Below are 19,017 nucleotides of genomic sequence, written 5' to 3' on the forward strand. Positions count from 1 at the left end.
AGCCTATCAGTTCAGCCTCTGTCTCTTAAGAGGCAGTTTTATAAAATGAAACATGTTCCTTATCAAATTAGCAGAGCTTCATTAGCAGTCGACAGAACAAGACATGGAGACATTTGGAGCTCTTTGTCCAGTGGTTCAGAAATAATAGAAGGAAGGAATAAGGAATGGTAGAAGCAGAAACAGCCATAGTGATGATGATGTTTGATGAAGAGCTGCAGATGGCCAGCATACCTCCAACAGGTAAACCACTAACTACTTATTTTCCATTGTTGTGCTATGTAATGGAAAATCACACTGTAATGCAGGGCTATTCAACTACACATTCAATTGGGCCATATTTGAAAACCTATAAATGTACATGGGCCAGACATTTACAACAGCCTATTTAAAAACACTTTTTTTTCATGTCTCATAACATTATGAAAAGGACTAACAGACATTTAACTAACAGAGCAATATAGAGAGGAAGGATGTGTCTTTGGGCAAAAACTTTGTTTTTATTTCCAAAACAATGTGGCTGAGGTCTAATTCAATCATCTCTCAGGTTTGGGTGTGTGTGGAGTCACCAGTCTTCTGTAGCTCCATATCGCACTAAACTCTAAGCCCTGCCCAATTTTTAGCAGTCCAATCAAATGCAATGGATTTAATTAATTAATTCTAAATACCTTTTGTAACTGTACACTGCTCATATACCCAATTTAACTGGGGAATTCGTCACAGTACAGAAGCTAAAGACGCTCTAACTTCTGTTTCATGGGGCCTTTAAAAGATCATGAATACTATGGTCATAAATGAATGTAAATAAAAGTCATTGCCTTCTGTAAGTTTTACTACATTTATATTTTATGTTCCTGGAGATTAAAATATTAAACCAGTAAAACCATGTTCTGTTTCCCAGATAGACTTAATGAATACCCTCCAGCTTGCTGTATCCTGCGGTCTGTGGTAACCATAAGAAGAGCAAAACTCAGAAGAGTTTTCCTTCTATCACCAGAACTCCAATCTGCTCATTTAAATGCTGTGTGTTAGTGAGCATGTGGTGGGGGTGGACTATATTATGACACACAGAGACAGAGTGACACACCCAGAGAAAAATAGAATAAAAAGAGATGACTAACCTAACCCACCTGAGCTCGGCTCACAGGGATCAATGTCCTCATCATCGCTCGGACATTCGGCTGATGCCACTAGCAAGTCGTCGGTTGTCTGAAAAGAGAGAAGCACACAGTGGAGTGGTGAGAGCAGAGCATGCTTAGCAGCATCAATGGGGTAAGATGGCTCCCACTCAGAGCTACCAGTAGTGGTGTTTCCAGAGGGTTAGGTGAAGAAGAGCGGAGCAGATGAGATGTGAATCCAGACAGCTACACAGTTTGGCTGCTGGATTTATCTGTCAACACTGTAACACGCTGGCTCTCCTGCAGCTGCTACACTGCTTTCCAGCAACACTATCGTTACAGATATAAGATCTGATTATTGAGAACAGCAGTGTTTAAAGTTCACAGCAAAATTGTCAACTCAAATGCTCAATTTGCGTTGCATTGTGTGGCTTTGCATAGCCCTTCAAGGGATTGTTAAGAGCCATCACAAAACACCTTTGACATTTAGAGGACAACCAGCCCTGAAAGCTTAAAAAAAAGATTGTAAGATAAAGGGCAGAGCAGCAAAGGTTTAAATCAATTTTTTCCTCTAATTTCTTATAAAGTTATTCCTTCTATCTCTTTTTCAAAGTAAGCATCAGAAATAAACAAAAATCATGGCATATATGGAGGTGCTTTATTATTCTACTGCCACATCTACTCTAACGCCAAATCCATTTCAGATTTCGATGCACTTCCTTACCTGCCAAACACGATACATTTTACCCTATTAGAGAATGGGAAAGGGCAAACAAAAGACCAGAAAAAAAGTATACTGTAAAACATTATACTGCAATGTTCTTTTATAGTCTTGCTTTAGGCCATTTGATCAGCTCTGCGTTAAAGGTCGTTTCAATCTAAGCATAGCAGCCTCTTCAGGGCTGGGTTAGACGTTCAGCTATATGGAGCCTTGCTAAGCAGAATAACCTGCTGATATTCATTTAGCCTTGCACCTCTACTTATCCTTTTTGTACTAATATTGTTTTAAGTCCTCAAATGCATGCCTGGTAATACTTGTGTTTTCTAAAAATTGTCATACTCATGAGCTTTCATGTGTATGACAGACACAAGCTGAGAAAACCAATAAAGGGCTATCATGCATTAGGTCACAAAAATGAAGATGGACTCAGAGTTTTATTCAATTTGTGCTATTATTTTGTTGACGTTTGACTGTGCATCAAAATATATCTGCAAGTTGGATTAGTATTGACTCATCTTAAGGAAATTAAAGGTGATGTCATTTTGCTTAACATCCATTTGGCTGTATGTAATGTGATTTTATTGTGACTGCAACATCATTTCGACATTCTGAACCAACATCTTTACATAGTAGACCAGGAAATGATGGATCAAACCCATTAAGGGAGTTGTGGCAGAGGGCTGTTTTTGGTGCATCTGTGCCGGGTGAGGACCGGGGAAGCCGTCCAAATGTAAATTTAATTTGCTGTGCATGAGGCTGATATACAGTGTCGGCCATCCAGATGGCAAAACCGCCGGATCCTGGAGTGCCACATCCATCACTTCAGCCTTGTGATTTGTTTTTCCTGGCGGGAGATCTTGACACTCTGCACTCACTGGCAGAGGTACGGGAATCAAGGAATCAATACTCCCTCTCTCTTCTTCCCACCTTACCACTCTCACTCTCCTCTCTCCCTCTCACATCCCTCTTCTCCTCTCTCTCCCTTCAAGTCTGTCCTTCAGATTTATTTGCAAGCAGAGAAGAGGAAGCAATGTGATGTGGGTGTACTAGATGTAGGTTAACTCCCCATAGAATAACCTGAGTGGAGGTGTATGCCCGTTCATATTTATTTGTTTCTGTCTCCTCATTCAGGTCAGAGAGCTACAGCACGAGACCATAAACTCCATCACCACACTGACATCCAATAACGAATATGGATGTTTGTTTATCTCTTTAAAATGCATCTTTGATTTTGTAATTACAGGAAGGGAGATTAAATTTTGTTGTTTATGTGATACAGTGCAAGAGCAATTTGAAGCCACATATTTCCTTTTGTTTTGCTTGTAAGAGCTGGAGAAAATATTGACATGTAATCTGAGTAGGTGTAAAATGGTACCAATGTCTAACCTTTAATCTGCATTACAAGACTTCATTAAAACTTTCAGATAATTGGCAGAGAGCCATGATGTTTGGTAACAACACAAAAATAATGTCATGCTCATTTCAGCATCCAAGGACAAAGGCTATGTGTAGATCTGTGTAACTGCAGCTCAATTGCGCCTGTAAGCCACCCCTAAGTTCAATCTTGCTTTGATCTTATCAAAATATCAACCCTATGCTATACTTTTAAATGAATCTTCTTTGTGTAGTGGATAAAAGCCTCTGAATCAACACTAAAATGAATTCACATGTTACTATAGGCATCGGTCTGCTATCCAGGATTAGTGTGTAGGTCAACATTTTGATGTGGTCATGACCTGGTTGAAATCCAATAACATTACCAATTCATGGTGTCCTCCTTCAACGCTTGGCTTCTTTCTCACCCGTGACAATTCAATGTGGGGTATGTGAGGGGCTTACCATGCAATTTAGCCACTGTGATGAAAACTGACAGGCAGCTTGGCCCATATGCCAGAAAAAAATCTTTTCTCAAGTAAATATCTTAAACAACACAAGATATGCATGTGATGATTTTGACACTGTTATGATTTTTAGTCAAAAATGTTTTTTTTTATCTAAATGTTCTCCACAAATAATATATGTTTTTGAGAGGGTTCATCAGTTCAGTAGAGTTTATTGATGTGAAGAGCAGCGTGCCCACAGGAAAGATGTCAGCATTTATACAGTAAACAAGATGTACCTGTAGTTCATTTTATGAAGGTACATCTAAAATGCTAAAAGCAAAGACTCAGGCCTCGCAAAGCATCATTAATCTAGCGGTAAAGTGCTGAAGCCATGGTGAACCTACAGCACAGCTCATTTATCTGCCCCTGCTCAGAGCAGCAGAGAGCATGCTCCTATGAGATCTATTGAGAAAACCTGGGGAGACAGCTGGAAGTATGAAAAAACAGAAAAATTGTGAGAAAAAGAGATACTGTAGAGAGAAACATGCACCTGTACAGTGCTATTTAAGACACTTCAGCTGTCAGGGTTATTATACATGCAATGCTAAGGTACAATGAAAAATAAATCTTTTTAGACATAATAGTGGAGTAAGGTTATCGACTGACCTTGGTGCTTTCACAGTTTGAACCATTAAAGGTGATGTGGAAATTCCAACCTGACTCAGCCAAAGGCGCCTCGGTGCTTTCTTTAGCACTGTCATGCTGCTTTTCGATCTCTGAGGATTGATAACGGTCCTCCTTAATGAGATGTCCAGGCTGAGGCCTGGTCTGCATGTGCTCCCGAAAGCTTAGTCAGCAGTCTTATTCTTTCTGGACACCGTTTTATCTACAACCCTACAAACACATATCTGTTCCCTGCTAATGCTCAACTACACAGTGTTGATGCCACTCCCTAATGACTACTATATGGAGCAGGTGGCTTTATGCTGTACATTTGTATACTTCTCACCTAAATGTATGTTCCTCCCTCTTAATGCTGGGCTGATTCAGGGAACGGGAGGGAGGGGAGGGCTCCTCTTCTGGGAGGATGCTGTGTGCTGCTGCCCTGGTGCTCGAGAGCAAGAGACACCTTCTCTGTGATAACCTGTCGGCATGTCTCTGTGGAGAGCTGTGAGTTTTCACATTGTTTTCTCTCTGGTCTAATTTGATGAATGCTCTCTGGCACACAACATGTCTCTTTGGAGACGAGCTGAAAGTCAGGAGGACACTGAAGGCATTTGAAGGATTTATCCGAAGCATGCCTCTACTGTCCTGGTAATGTATTCCACTGAGGATGCTTGCTGTTTTCTTTTGCCTCTCTGCTTTTCTGTTTTCCCTAGTAAGCCCTGTTTTTGTCCAATCTAAGCTTTTGTTTTGCAAAGCTCTCCCTCTTGTTATATTGGTGATCGCTGCCAGTAATAAAATTGATATTTTTTTTACTCAGTGTCCATAATCTGTTGCTCATTAAGATCTGCTATAAACCCCAATAGTTTTTTCAAAATACCAAAAATCCTTACCGCCAGTAAATTCTGGGCTGATTGAAAAATCAAAGCGAAAATGGCTTATCTGCTACACATTATCATATCACAAAAAAGCCTTTCCATCTGCAAGACTGCACGCAAACCTGCAGATTTTTCCTCACAAACTGTTCTGATCTGTGTCTGTATGTCTCATCCTCCATTTCCACAACATCCACAACCCATATGCTCATACTGCTCACAATCCAATAGATGTAAGCGCCTACTGAATAACTGTTCCCAATGGATCAGGCAAGACCATACACGGAATAAATCACTGATAAGCAGAGGTGGACTGCTTGTTACAGTGATGCACCAAAGTCTCTTCTTCTGGAAAATAGATACTGATTTTTATTTGTAATATTTGTAATTTCAAATGCTACCTTTTATGCCAACAGAGCAGGTTGTGTCATTGTATATGACAACAGGATTTTGGGGATTTCCTGCCTAAATTAACAGGGTGCATATCTGGCTTATAAGTATAATTAGTCTTTTTTAACTGTAACAGTCTGAAGAAATAGATACAACAGGCTATATTATCAGTTCAAAGTCAGAATAAAAACTCTGCTACAAGGTGGTTCTTTTATTTCCATCTCTCATAATAATCCCGGATAAATCATATTAAGGGTGTACTCAAGACTCCAACTTGAGCCAATACAATAGCTAAACATGTTATTTATATCTTGTCTATAATTGGCACCAGCTGTTGAAGCCAAAGTTTAAAATGCCCCTAAAAGCAGAGGAATCAGTATTCGGTAAATGTTCCCACACAGAGCCTGTGCCATTATTTCTCATGCTGGCACTGATTTACACTGATAGTGACCTGCTAGTGTCCAGATCTGACCAGAGCTGTAGTCTGCACAGACTAATTGGGAGGAGTTTGTTGTCCTAAGCTTCAGTCTAGCAGCAACACATCATTAGTGTGCCAGCAAAAGAGAGAGAGAGAGAGACAGAGAGAGTGAGACAGAGAGAGAGAGAGACAGAGAGAGGGAGTGGGACAGCAGATAGAGATGGCTCATGGTTAAACAAGGGCTCAAGAATTCCTCCCCATCTGTACACTGAGCTCCATACACCTAAACCCTCTGATATATAAAACTACAGTCTATAACAATGTAATGGTGGCCAGTACTCTTTATGATCCAAGCACACACTCTATTTACCCATGGCAGCTATCACACTGCAGCAGCAGCTCTTATGAGAACGCCTGATGACATCCAAGTATCTAACTTAGCACCCTGGAACTAGGTCGATGTTGATGAATAATTTAGTCCCAGATGCTCAATGGATTCCAACTGAATAATGAAGGCGTGTGGGCCTCTAAGACTGTGAGTTCAGCTCAGTGTATTGCCTGGCCCTCGCCCACACTCTTCCTACTGCTGGTCTGCCAAGCTGTCAACATCATGGACTCACACAGAGTCAGACTTCAGTATGGCTAAAAGACAATAGAATGACATTATTGCCATCACAGTTCAGCTGTGGGGCAAACACTGATGGATGTATACACATATATATTCATATATATATCTATATCTGTAACATCCGTATCATGTTCCGAACTTATGTTCAAAATATCTTGATTCTCTGGTCTGTTTGAAAATGAAAGAAAAGCTCTGATGCGAGGCTTCATGGTGGTACAACAGACTGCTCAGAGAGCAATAAACAATATGGAACAACCAGCTTGGTAAAAATGGAAATATTCTCTACTGTATCTTTGCTGAGAAGGATTTACAACAGATTCCGCAATTCTGAGCAAATGAATCAACAAAGCTTGAAAACAGACACTGCCAAAAGAACATCAGTCAATACACAAAAAAATATATGCAAGAAGCAAGAGCAGGTGCTTCATTATTTTTCCCAGGAAAGGCTTTGTTGATATGTTACCGAGATTATATCAGCTATGCAAACTTAGGTGTGAAACAACTTCTTCAACAAACAAGGCTGGTTACTATGATCTATAAGACTGCACTATGTTCTGTTCACATACAAACAAAAAAGTCTTGCATTAAACTCTGAACGTTCATAAAAGAAAACAGCTTCACTCTTGGTATGTACTGGATGCAGAATAGTCATTTGGATATCAAACTGTTTTAAAGTGAATATAGTGTGCCCATGTCACTAAATGACGACTTTAAAGAACAGGCACATTAGAGGCTACAATTTACAACGTATTTGCAAGGAATAGTCCATTTTTTAAAGCATGGACTGCATCATCATTTATTTTATGAGGAACAAATCTGTTCTCTAATAAACAATCCTGACTTTTCTGCTTTAGTTTAAGGAACATGGAAACATTACAGCAACAAAACATATTAGCAGTCAGTAATTACCTAAGGCATAACATTATATTGCAGGCCACAGAGTGTGTTTGTAGGTAGTTTGATTCCTCAGAGCACAAGAGAATTCATACAAAAAATATGCCTACACTTTTCAGAGGCAATTAAGTCTGAATAATTGGTATCGCTTCTCTCTGTTTTGACTGCTTGTGTATGCCATAACATAAAACTGGCCGGGGTGGACAGCTGTTTTCACTTGCTAAGTTATGAGACATTGTCCCTTTTGGGAGAAAGGCTTTGCTTTATTTAAAACGAACCAGCTGTTGCTGCGACTGGACCTCAGGCTGAGTATCAGAGTGTCATTAAAAAAAGAATGGTCGGAGGCTCTCCATCTCCTCCCCTGGTACCCACATGTTTCTGTTTTGCCATACATCTTCCTGGAGGCTTTAAGTCACTGCAACCCAGACAGTCTAACAAGGTGCTGGGAGGCAGCTTCACACACCTGGTACACCCACAGCACGCAGTATGGGGACATACAAGCACAGTTCCACACAGAGACACACATTCCCAAGACGACTGGTGATAACATTTTTAATATACCCTGAACCATAAATATAATTCAAAATAGGATTAGAATAGGAATAGGAATGATTGTAAAATACTGTATGTTTGATTCTTTCTGCTACACATTAACGGTCTAGTGGATTCAATCTATCCAGAAACAGGTGTTTGGTAATGTGTATGTTTACAAAGGGTGTTTAATTTCATTATTACTAAGCTGTGTAAAGGTTGTTGGGATTGTAACAGTGTGTTGATGAATTTCTGTAAACTCAAGTAAGGCAGCACAGTAAAAACACATATAGTTAAGTTACATATTTAGTAACTAAAATAACATTAAGACTCAGGAATGAGTGAACACTGACACTTCAATTCCTAGCCTAGTATAAAGGCTCAGGAAAGCTTCTGCTGTGCAAAATGAAAGGCTGTATTTGAGTGTGTAATACAAGTGACAGGTATGGGCTAATGTAGGAGTGTCAAGGTGCTCTGTGAAAGTAGTTGTGGGGTAATTACAGAGCTGCTTCAAAATGTACACAATGTCTGTGCCCTTGTCAAACATACTCCCTCTCAGGGACCCACGAACAATACTGTGTGAGGACTCCTTTTTATGTGGCTGCTTCAAGGCACTGCTGCACTGCTTTGTAGATGTTCCTCAAGTCCCCCTTAGGACCCTGTTCAACTTGTTTTCCAGGAACAGTCATCCACACAGCCTTAATGTGAATTCAACATTTAGCATGGAGTATGATACGGCTGAGGCACCAAGGTACGCAGGAAAGTTGTCTTGCTGTGTGGGAGGAAGCTAATAGTCCATTTCCCATTCAGTGCCTGCGTCACACTACCACCATGTCAGTGACTGACTCAGAGTGAGCCACGTGTGACTGGTGCATAATTCACTCTAGACGTATGATAAACAGTTCATATTTTGATTTTCTAATTAAGCCTGGTTCTTATTATTTATTACTGGGGACTTATAAATAATGTGCACACAATATGGACAAGTGCAGAAAGAGAGCACGTTGAGCTGCTGCCATGTAGTGTATAGCTTCTAGCAGATTACACAGGAGAAAGCTGGATGCCTTCTGTTAGCTACATGCTCTAAATGATAAAATCTTAATATGAAATTCATAAGACACTATCAGCCTCCATCTACCTCCTACGCCCCCCCCCCCCCTCTTGTTCTCTCATTTCTTTTCTCTCTTGCATAAACACCGCTCCACAGAAGTATAGTACATGGTCGACTTTGTCCCTCCACCCTTATCCTTGCTTTCACACTTCTCAGATAAATTAAATCTGTCGGCATTGAAGCATTTTCCCCTCTGGATGCCCTGATATTTTCGTTATCTGAAATCGAATCTGGTGCTCTGTGCGCGTCCTGTAGCTCGCTTGGTAGTAATCTGGCCTGAGAGCACAGAACTGACCAGGAGGAATATCATACATTAAGGATAAACTGGAAAGTGAGGGAGGAATAACAATTACTGGAGAATGGCTTGTAATCATGCTGCTCTCTATCTAAATGCAAACCACCCATGCTTGTTATTTTGGGGAAATAGTTCAGTTCAATCCAAAGTGACTATGTAATTCCTCATTTTAAGTTATTTTCCCTCAAAATCTAAAAATAGAGGACAAATCCAAGCATGTGCCTGTGTGTGTGTTTTTGAGACAGGAGAAAACAGGAGAGGAAGAGATATTCAGCTTGGCCACAAATCACTGTCTTCCTGACTTTACCTGTGTCTTGACATGCAGTCCCAGTCCCTCATCAGGTGACAGGAACAAATTTGTCATCCTAATATAGATGCCATCACTGCTGAGATGAATGTACTCAGGCCTGATTCCCATGTGTAACGTTCGCAAAGACATGACATGAGGAAAGAGGAAGAGCAGCTTTGCCCTACAACAGCAGACCAGGTCGCATGTAGCTCCCACAGAGCATCATCATAATCAGATTCCTGTCCTCCAGGTTTGGATGTGTCATTCACAAAGGGCTGAGCGTGACCGCCATAAACTAATGAGCAATGCTCTCACTCAGCACGGAGAAAACAAAAGACATGGTTTAAATACAGTGAAAATTAATATTTTAAACAGGCACCATTTATAAAGCCTCTCAAGTAAAACTGATTTTTGATCACTAATCCATAACCATGGCAGGATTATAATACCAGAATGACTCAACCCGCTCTTTAGATGTTCTTTTTTTAAAATTCAGCTTTAGACTTGTGAACAGATGTTATAATTTTATTTCATATAGCTTTGCATCACAACTCAGTTTGTAACATTTATGCATTTATGAGCAGATATGGACACTAAAGAACAATTAGGACATTTATGCATTATTAACAATGTCGTTTTCAACAATTAAACCTCTAACTGTGTATAAACAGTTAATAAATGCTTATCAACTCATCATACAGTAGCTGTAATCATATTTAATGATATAAAGACTGATAACACACAAATAAAGCCTTACCGCCTGTTATAATTGTTTAGAAGCAAGTGTGTTCTCAATTTTTGATAACATGTTGATCTTCAAGGTTTTAAGGTTTTTTGTTGCTTTAAGGTGACAAAAACGTACACTAACAGCCACATCTTTAAGTCTTAATGAGCAAATTGTGTCAGCTGTCATGAATACTTAAAAAAATATAAATACTTAAGTTCTACAGTAGTTATATAATGAATATACTTAACCAATATAATAAACACATGGTTTATAATTTATATTTATAAACAATATGAAGATGTACTTTATATGATCATAGAGTTGTATCAAGTTTAACAGTCAACAAGTTATGGATAATTCATATAACGAGTTAAAGTTGTTGACAAATTCATTAGTAAATGCTTAAAATGTCTTTAACTCTGCATACACTCATTATAGTGTGTTATAATTTATTATAAACCATGTATTAGTTATTTATGTGCAGCTTATAAATACTGTAGGTAATGCATGCAAAATAAATGCACTTTAAACTAACTAACTAACTAAGCAAGCTGCTGACACAGTGTGTTGTTTCAATTTAATTTAAAATCTATTTGATGATGACATTTCCACATACTTTCCTTCTATCCATTCCAGCCATTGGTGTACAGTACAATCTGATCTTAGTCTTAGGCTCTCTGTAGCTGTAGACTCAATTACTACACTGCTACAGTATGATACTGTAGATACTGTAGGCTTACTGCTATGATACTGTAGATGCAAATTAGATTGACGAGTTAGAATAAAATACATCTACACAGCTCAAGTTAAGGTCTACTTGTAAAGTTCACTGATGTTCTTTACTAGAACACACATTTGTACACTTTGCACACTTAGCAATCAGATTTGTTTTCTAAAAGCTGAAGGGATCAGTTAAGGGGTTTATCCTGGGGTGAAATAAGCATATCATTTTTTTTTTCTTCCTGAGAATTAAAATTTAAAATATGACTGAGAGTGCTTGTAAAATGAAAAATAAGCCTTAAGATGTATAAGCCAGTTTGTGGCTGACACTTTCTTCCAGCTTTTGAAAAAAATATTTTTAAAAATGGAGAGCTCAGCGCAGCTCATTGAGCAGTTGGCACAAAGCTCATGAATGTAATGTATAAACCAGCTGATCGCAGAATCTTGCAGGTGGGAACAATGCACTGTAGGACAAATTGTATCTTATGCTCAACAGTTGGCCCAGGACTACTTTCTATTTCTAGAAATCATAACAGCAAATGTCATGGAGAGACAACAATATGGTCTATAAAACATGCTGTAAAGCTGTCAGTATTAGTATCTCTTCCACGCACAAACCAACACTTTATAAAACAACAGAGACAACATTCACACTGCGTAGGTTTCATTCTTGTCATCCAAACAGACTTAGTGGGACAATCTGTACTCCTCTGTAATGCTGCCAGTAAAGTGAAACCGGCTAAAACAAAGATGCTGCTTTGTTGACTATATTAATAATGGCAATAAGTAGGTATCTGTAAAAAAAACAGCAAACCTTTAAAACAAGCAAGCATAAAATAAACCGTCAAATGAAACACAAGGCATCCTGGGGTTGCAGCTGTCCAATGTGCAGATTATGTACCTGCTGCAGAAAAGCTTGTCTCCGCTGTCATGCAAGCATTCATCAAATCATGTGAACACACATCGGCATACCATGGCATGTATGTGTTCACCCCTGCCAAGGTGGTCTGGATCAGCGAGTCACATGGTCTCTATGTGTACAACACAGTGTTGAAGGGCAGTTTCTATAATGGCCCCTGGTGAGACTAAGATGATGGATATGGTCTGTCGCTAGGAGTGAACGCTGCAAACCCTGAGGCCACTGCAGGTCTACAGTGTTAGCTCCTTTGCCATCTGTCAGCACTGGGTGGGCACAGCCCATGACCAGGCCTGAGGCTGCACACTCCACGACCACCTACAACAACACGCAGTTCATTTTAGGGGCAAGGTTGGGAGGTTAGTAAGACACACAAGTGCTGCACCAGAGTAGAGAGCTTCCATTTACATACACTTGCTTTCAATCTGTTTTTGCTCTCATCATTTTTCTGTGCTTGTTACACATGCAACGATTGAATTATCCACTGTGGCTTTTCTTTTCTTCAGCTTGGGTAGGCGGTGACACCAGGTATCTTCAAAAGGGAATAAAAGACCTAATATAATAAAACCTAGAAAAAATCAATAGTGCACCCGTCAGTAAAGCCAGCTGTTTCATAGTAACCACTCTTTTTCTGAAGCTTGCAGTATCTCAGTGGCACAATGGTCAATCCCATACATCTGCATTGCAGGGGAAATCTTATCCCCTGCAACGTTGTTTGCTGGGGATAAGATGTTTGCCTTTCTGTGAAAGATGTTTTCTCTTTGCGAATAACTGAAGGCACCATAACCTAATAGGGCACTGACACTCAGACTGAATACTGCATTATGTCTCTAAGTCCATGAGACAGTTACTGTAGGTTTAATATCCTGAATAAAATACGATGCATTCAACGTGACTGAATCCTTGATGATCAGTCCTTCTCCCTGTAAACGTGGAGCATTGTGTATTTCCTTAGTAACCTCTCAGTCTGCTGAGCATGTTTCTGGTTTTTAATTGGTGAGCGCACAGATGTAGAAATAAAAAAAAAAAAAAGATATCTGGTTTTCATCTTACAATAAGGTCTGCTTTTAGATGAGTTGAGGAAAACCATTCCACTTGGTTTGCAATGAGACAAGCAATTCCTATTAACACAAATAAGAGAGAAGAAATATGTACAATCATCTCTGCAAGTCAGTCATTTCCCATTTAGCTCTGCCTAGTGTAGGAATGTTAATGTTACAACATTTGGCTGTGATAATATCCTGTGTAGAATTAACTAAACAAACTTCCTACTGTACATAAAGCCTCCCGAGTTCCAGCTCGTTTTGTAGGATTTCTTTTTAAAGACGAGGAATCTGAAACTTCAAACTCCCAAAAAACAAATCAACAAAAAACTAAAAAAAAACACACACACACAAACACACGCACACGCACACGCACACGCACACACACACACACACACACACACACACACACACACACACACACACACACACACACACACTATTTCATCATGCGCATCAATGAAATAAATGCAATTAAATGATTACTATGATCTTTACCAATCAGAAGGAGGAAATGTAAATAAACAAAAGCAGATGAGTTTAATAGGTATTTTAATTTTATGTAAAAAGACAACATAGAAGGCTTCTCTTGGGCATTCTCAAACCACTATTTTACTTTTTCATGACCACTTCATTTTAATAAGATGCGTTACCACTCACACATCTCTTGAACAGTAACAGGCTGGGGAGACTCTGTGTTTCATTTATCTGTCATGTGAGTTCACTAGCAGCAGAACTGCACACCAGTTACCTGCAACAGCTTGATTTGGAATTGTGGCATGCCTGTCTCATCTTTGCTCTCTCTCTCTTCACTCTCAAATAAGGACAAAAAAGCAATACAAGCCATCTGAAAAAAACAAAAAACACCATTCATCATAAAATTCAGCAGTGAGAGTGGTGTGTATATGTGCCACGATCAGATGGTTGACACCAGTAGTATAAATACAGCTGGGTAACTCTGAGTACCATGAAATGAACAAACAAAGTAAACCTGTGCTCTTTATTCTGCAATAAAATGAGCAGCAACATTAATTTTAACTGCCTGCTATTCAGAATACAATTCTGGCAAAACAACCTATGCCTTTTCCCACATAAGTTGATGATAAAAGTGCCTTTTGACTAATTGACTGTATACCTGTCAATCAAAAACAACTTGATGAACTACTGCAGTCTGTTGTTTACTGACTTGATAAAATTTAAATTAAAATGCAAGGGAGCTGATGACCATCTCACTGTTAAAGAAAATAAACACAAAATGGTTGATCCTGTGGAATAACAAATACAAGTGGCTTTGGCAACTGAATGGGTAGAGTTACTGTTTAGGCAAGTAAATAATTTAAATTCACTTAAAGAACTGCAGTGTAAATGTAATGAAACCAAAACAAAAGAGTAAAAAAAAATCAAATACATTTGATACATTGCCATTCATGTGATTGGTCCGTCACAAAGAGGGAAACTGTGGCACACTTGTGAAGGCTGTCATATGTGTCTACCTGAGTTTAATTTCAATGTCAAAATATACAAAGTAGTATATTAAACAAGTGTTGTCTTAAGCTAATGGTTATACATTTCTTGCTGAATATCATAGAAGCAATGTAACAAAGAGTATTTAGTCATGCTAGTGGCTCTGTGAGACTATAATGATGTAGGGTAACCATATTTTCAAACCCCCAAACCGAACCCCTTACGTGTACTGCACAGTTATGCATTCACACATGCATGCCCTTATGCATGCACCATAGGCGTTTTCATCAGGATGGGGGACAATTATTTTAGCACTTAGAACACCTACTGAGAGCACCTTTCAACAGCGCTGACGCACTGTCCCTGAAATTAAAAATCCAAAATCCATTAAGGTATTTGTCAGTGTGCAGGGGCACAGGCTGCCAGCTAAGTGGCCGACTGTGACACATCACATTCTTTAGCAGCTATATTATTTTACACAAAACAAAGTACAAATCTATTTAAGGCATTATAGGCTACAATATAAAAATAACGTTTAATTTACATCATCTGTTAGCAAACTGCCACAAGTGTCATTGGCTAGCAACAGCCTTGACTATGACAGAATTCAGACACGTGGTGAACTGCTTATGTTTTTATATCATGGTTAGGCAATAGCCTACTCAGTGGGACAGACCATGATACATGTCTGTTGTTTTAATTGTGGTGAAAACCAGGACAATTTGGTAGTGAATTTTAAAATAACCAGTTTGAAACTGGGATGATCCCAGACAACCCAGTACATCTGGTCACCATATACTTATACATGGACATGCTTTGAGTTAAATCCTGATGTCCACATGCTAATATGCTTTCAAGGCAATGCCACCAAGCTGATGTTTTGCAGGTATAATGCGTAGCATGGTCACCATCTAAATTTAGTGTGTTAGCATGGTAACATTTGGTGTTTAGGCCTAAACGCACAGCTGAGGCTGATAAGAATATCATTCATTTTTCAAACCAAAGTACTGGTCAAATGTAAATTTTGACCTGATATTTGTGCTGGTTGAAAAGTTGAGAGGTAAAAAAAAAAACAGTTAATTTTGAGTGGAACGTGAATGTGTGCTCCAATTTCCATGGCTATCTATCCAATACTTGTTGACACATTTTTATTAAAAAACACATGTATTCATCCTCTGGGAACCCGAATGTCTTCAAAATTTCATGGTAAGTGGTGGACATACTCCATTCTCAGCCATGTTAGCATGGCAAAATATATAAAAGTAGGTATAATCTCAAGTAAATTTAAGACCAAATCATCCTTAAACTGAAGTCTCAGTATCATATCATATAACACCATTAAAGAAACTAGTACACTGCATGTGTGCAGTTGCCTGAGGAGTGCTTAATACCCGAGATAAGTCTCAGGTCTGAATATTGATGCATGCAGGATTAGTATTAAATCTAGCTGTGCAGATTTATTGCAGCCTTAGCTTGAAAAACAATAATCCCTACCAGTGTCAAGACAATCACAACAATGCCTAAAGGTAGTACCAGATACAATAAAAAGACATAGTGCATGGATGATTATAAAAGGAGATATGCTGTGGACTGAGCAGTTATTGGGTACTAAATTGCAGAAGATTTTTCAACACAAGATTACTGTGACACTAAGTTTATTATAGTGTGTTTGTAAGAGTCAGTGAGAGAGGCTGGGAGGCACACAAACACTGCACTGAAGGTATAGCAGCGCAGCATGTCAAATCTTTGTTTATCCTTGTGACTTATAAAAAGGCCATGTTTCTGCCTCTTGTTTCGGGGATGAAGAAAAACAGAGCCACTACAAGCCAGTTCAACTGGAACTGAACCATGTTCTGTGAGTGCAAATGAAATGGCCCACACAATGTCTTTTGAATGTTCCTCACTTCCCCTGAATGGCCATTACACCCACTTCACCTAGGGTTAATTCGGAAATAGTGAGGCCAATTGGCTATTTGGTGGCAATAATGTGACATAGTGGCAATTCATCCTCCCAAAGAACGACCCATAATCTGCATTTCTTGAATTTCCACCAGCAACAAGCTATAAAACAGAAATTGCACACATAAAAAATGTGATAAAGGGAAACATGGTAAGGATGGAATGTCGGAAAAGGTCTAATATTGCTGTGTTTAAGTAATGCCATGTTGGCCTGAATAGAACAATTGAATGGATTGCCATAAAATGTGGTACACACATACATGTCCCTGCTAGGAAAGGTTTTGCAGTGCAAATGAGCAAATGTTAGCATGCTAACATGCTAAACTAAGAGGGTTAACATTGAAGATATTACCTGCTAAACATCAACATGTTGATGTTAGCATTTAGCTCAAAGCTCAAAAAGGACAGTCTCACATAACTGCTAGCATGGCTTTAGGTTGTTTTATTTTTTGAGCATTTAATAACCTTTAACCACTAATGTGTCCAAGTCATTAATATATAACATTTTTCTTCTGGTGTATTCTTGTGCCTTTTCATCATGCTGCAGCCAATACCAACTTAAGATGATGTTTCTGCAGACAGAGCTGGTGGTGGATGGCAGCCTCACACTATGACCGCTTCTGAGATTTATATACTGTATGTGTGCTGGCCAGGGTTGATAATACATAGCAATGCAGGTGAAGATCCATCACTGTCAAGAGCACTCAATGGCTGTTCTAGATAGCAGGCTTTCGTCTTTTTTCCCCTTTTTGCAGGGAGGGTAACAGTTTCACAGGACGCTATCTCTTATTCTTGAGTGGTTAAGCATCATCTAGTTAATACTAGATGCTATATTTCTCCAACTTGACATTTTCCTTTATTTCGTGCACCAGCTCTTTTCTGCACACAACCTGTATTTAGTTACAGTAAAAAATTACAATCACATCCCACACTTACACCTGTGCAGCATCCCAAAAGTACAAAGTCATCAGTGTATCCATAATGTTTCAAAATTCAGCTATCTCAAATAAAACTGAATAAAAAGTTTTGGTTGAGGACCATGGAGACCATGGAGATTAACAAGAGATGGGTCACTATAATGCTGAAAGTGCTAGACCACTGGCAGCTAATGTTGCCAATTATAGTCCTGTGTGAATTTGGCAGTCACAGTTCCAAATTGACACATGCACATATAGTGCTGTATACTTGAAATTTCTCTCTGACTTTTGTTTGGAAATAATTCACAAATTTTCTTGAGCAATAAATAAATCAGGCTGAGGCAGGAAAATGTAGTCCAAATCATATCAGTAGCCAAGATAAATAAGAAGCATTTCTTAATGTGCGTTTACAGTAGTTAGTCCATTGTTTGTGAATGCATACAGAAGTGCATCATGGTTTAATTGGATGCAACCAGGCACCACAACAGGGAGTAGACACTTCATTAAGACATGACAGTCAGGCCAATACAGTAAGCTACCTCCCCCACTAAGGGCATGGAATACACTGCTGAAAAAATTCGTAACTGAGAAGATTTGACACTAAAGAGACAAGAGTAGAATCTCAGTCTGGAAACTTCAGGATATGATCACAAGAAAGGTAACATCAAGGTTAGGCCTGATTATTATTTACTAGCTCTTTATTTGAGTAGGATGTAAGAATTGAATCAATCAAATTATCCCTTAAGGAAAAGGAAAATTCTAATCATTATTAAATTAACAATTATGACTCATCAGCTTTTTTCCCATGGTGCATTTCTTTCCTGATTAGGCCAGTGTGCTATAAGACGTTAATATCCATTTTAATAAAGCATGAGTGGACATCCAATGGTTTGAAAATAATGACATTGATGTAATGTTACCCATAAGCCAAGGCCTTCAGTATTCAATAACAATGTAACCCCAGTTGAGCATTTACAGAATACTGATAGGGCACCTGAGAAAGCAGTCTCCCAGACACTTCAAAATCATTACACTAATGATGATTAGCACTGACTTTAAGTAGGCCAGTGTAAGAAGACCTACACTTAATCTACAGAGCCGGGTTTCATTGTGTTGCCATAAAAAATAAAAAAAACTCTCTCCCTTTTAGTATTCTCTCAGTATTGACATCCTGTGGTCATGTGGTACTTTGCTGACAATCTATCAGTGAAAGACAATGTAAGCAACAGGTACTAACAACAGGTGACTTTAACTGGACATACTGTATGCATGTTGAGTTAACAAATGCCCTCATCTCTCATTGTTGTACAAGCCTAAATATGTAATACTACATTCTTTTCCAGCATGAACTACATATTTTGGAGTGCCATTTTCATTGAGCTTCATTGGGTAGAGCATGGTAGAGTCTTGGCCAGTGTTAGCAGTTCCATTTCCACTGGGGCCAGCTATACTAAATATGTACAGTACGTGTCCCAGTAATGTTTGGCTCTTAGGATATAAAAGCATTCACTGAATTGT

General features: G+C 38.9%; 1 protein-coding gene across 4 annotated transcripts in view; it reads right to left on the bottom strand.

Moving 5' to 3' along the window:
• Nucleotides 1-19,017, bottom strand: part of LOC133991452 (neurexin-1a) — a 257,056-nt gene that overhangs the window by 11,827 nt on the left and 226,212 nt on the right. For 3 of the 4 annotated variants that reach the window (XM_062429859.1, XM_062429858.1, XM_062429860.1), the window contains one exon: nucleotides 1,119-1,206. In XM_062429859.1, coding sequence (XP_062285843.1) covers nucleotides 1,119-1,206 — 88 coding nt within the window. The remainder of the gene's footprint in view (nucleotides 1-1,118; nucleotides 1,207-19,017) is intronic. The other variant, XM_062429861.1, reaches the window with a different exon arrangement.

This window comes from Scomber scombrus, chromosome 12 (assembly GCF_963691925.1).
Source record: "Scomber scombrus chromosome 12, fScoSco1.1, whole genome shotgun sequence".
NCBI lineage: Eukaryota > Metazoa > Chordata > Actinopteri > Scombriformes > Scombridae > Scomber > Scomber scombrus.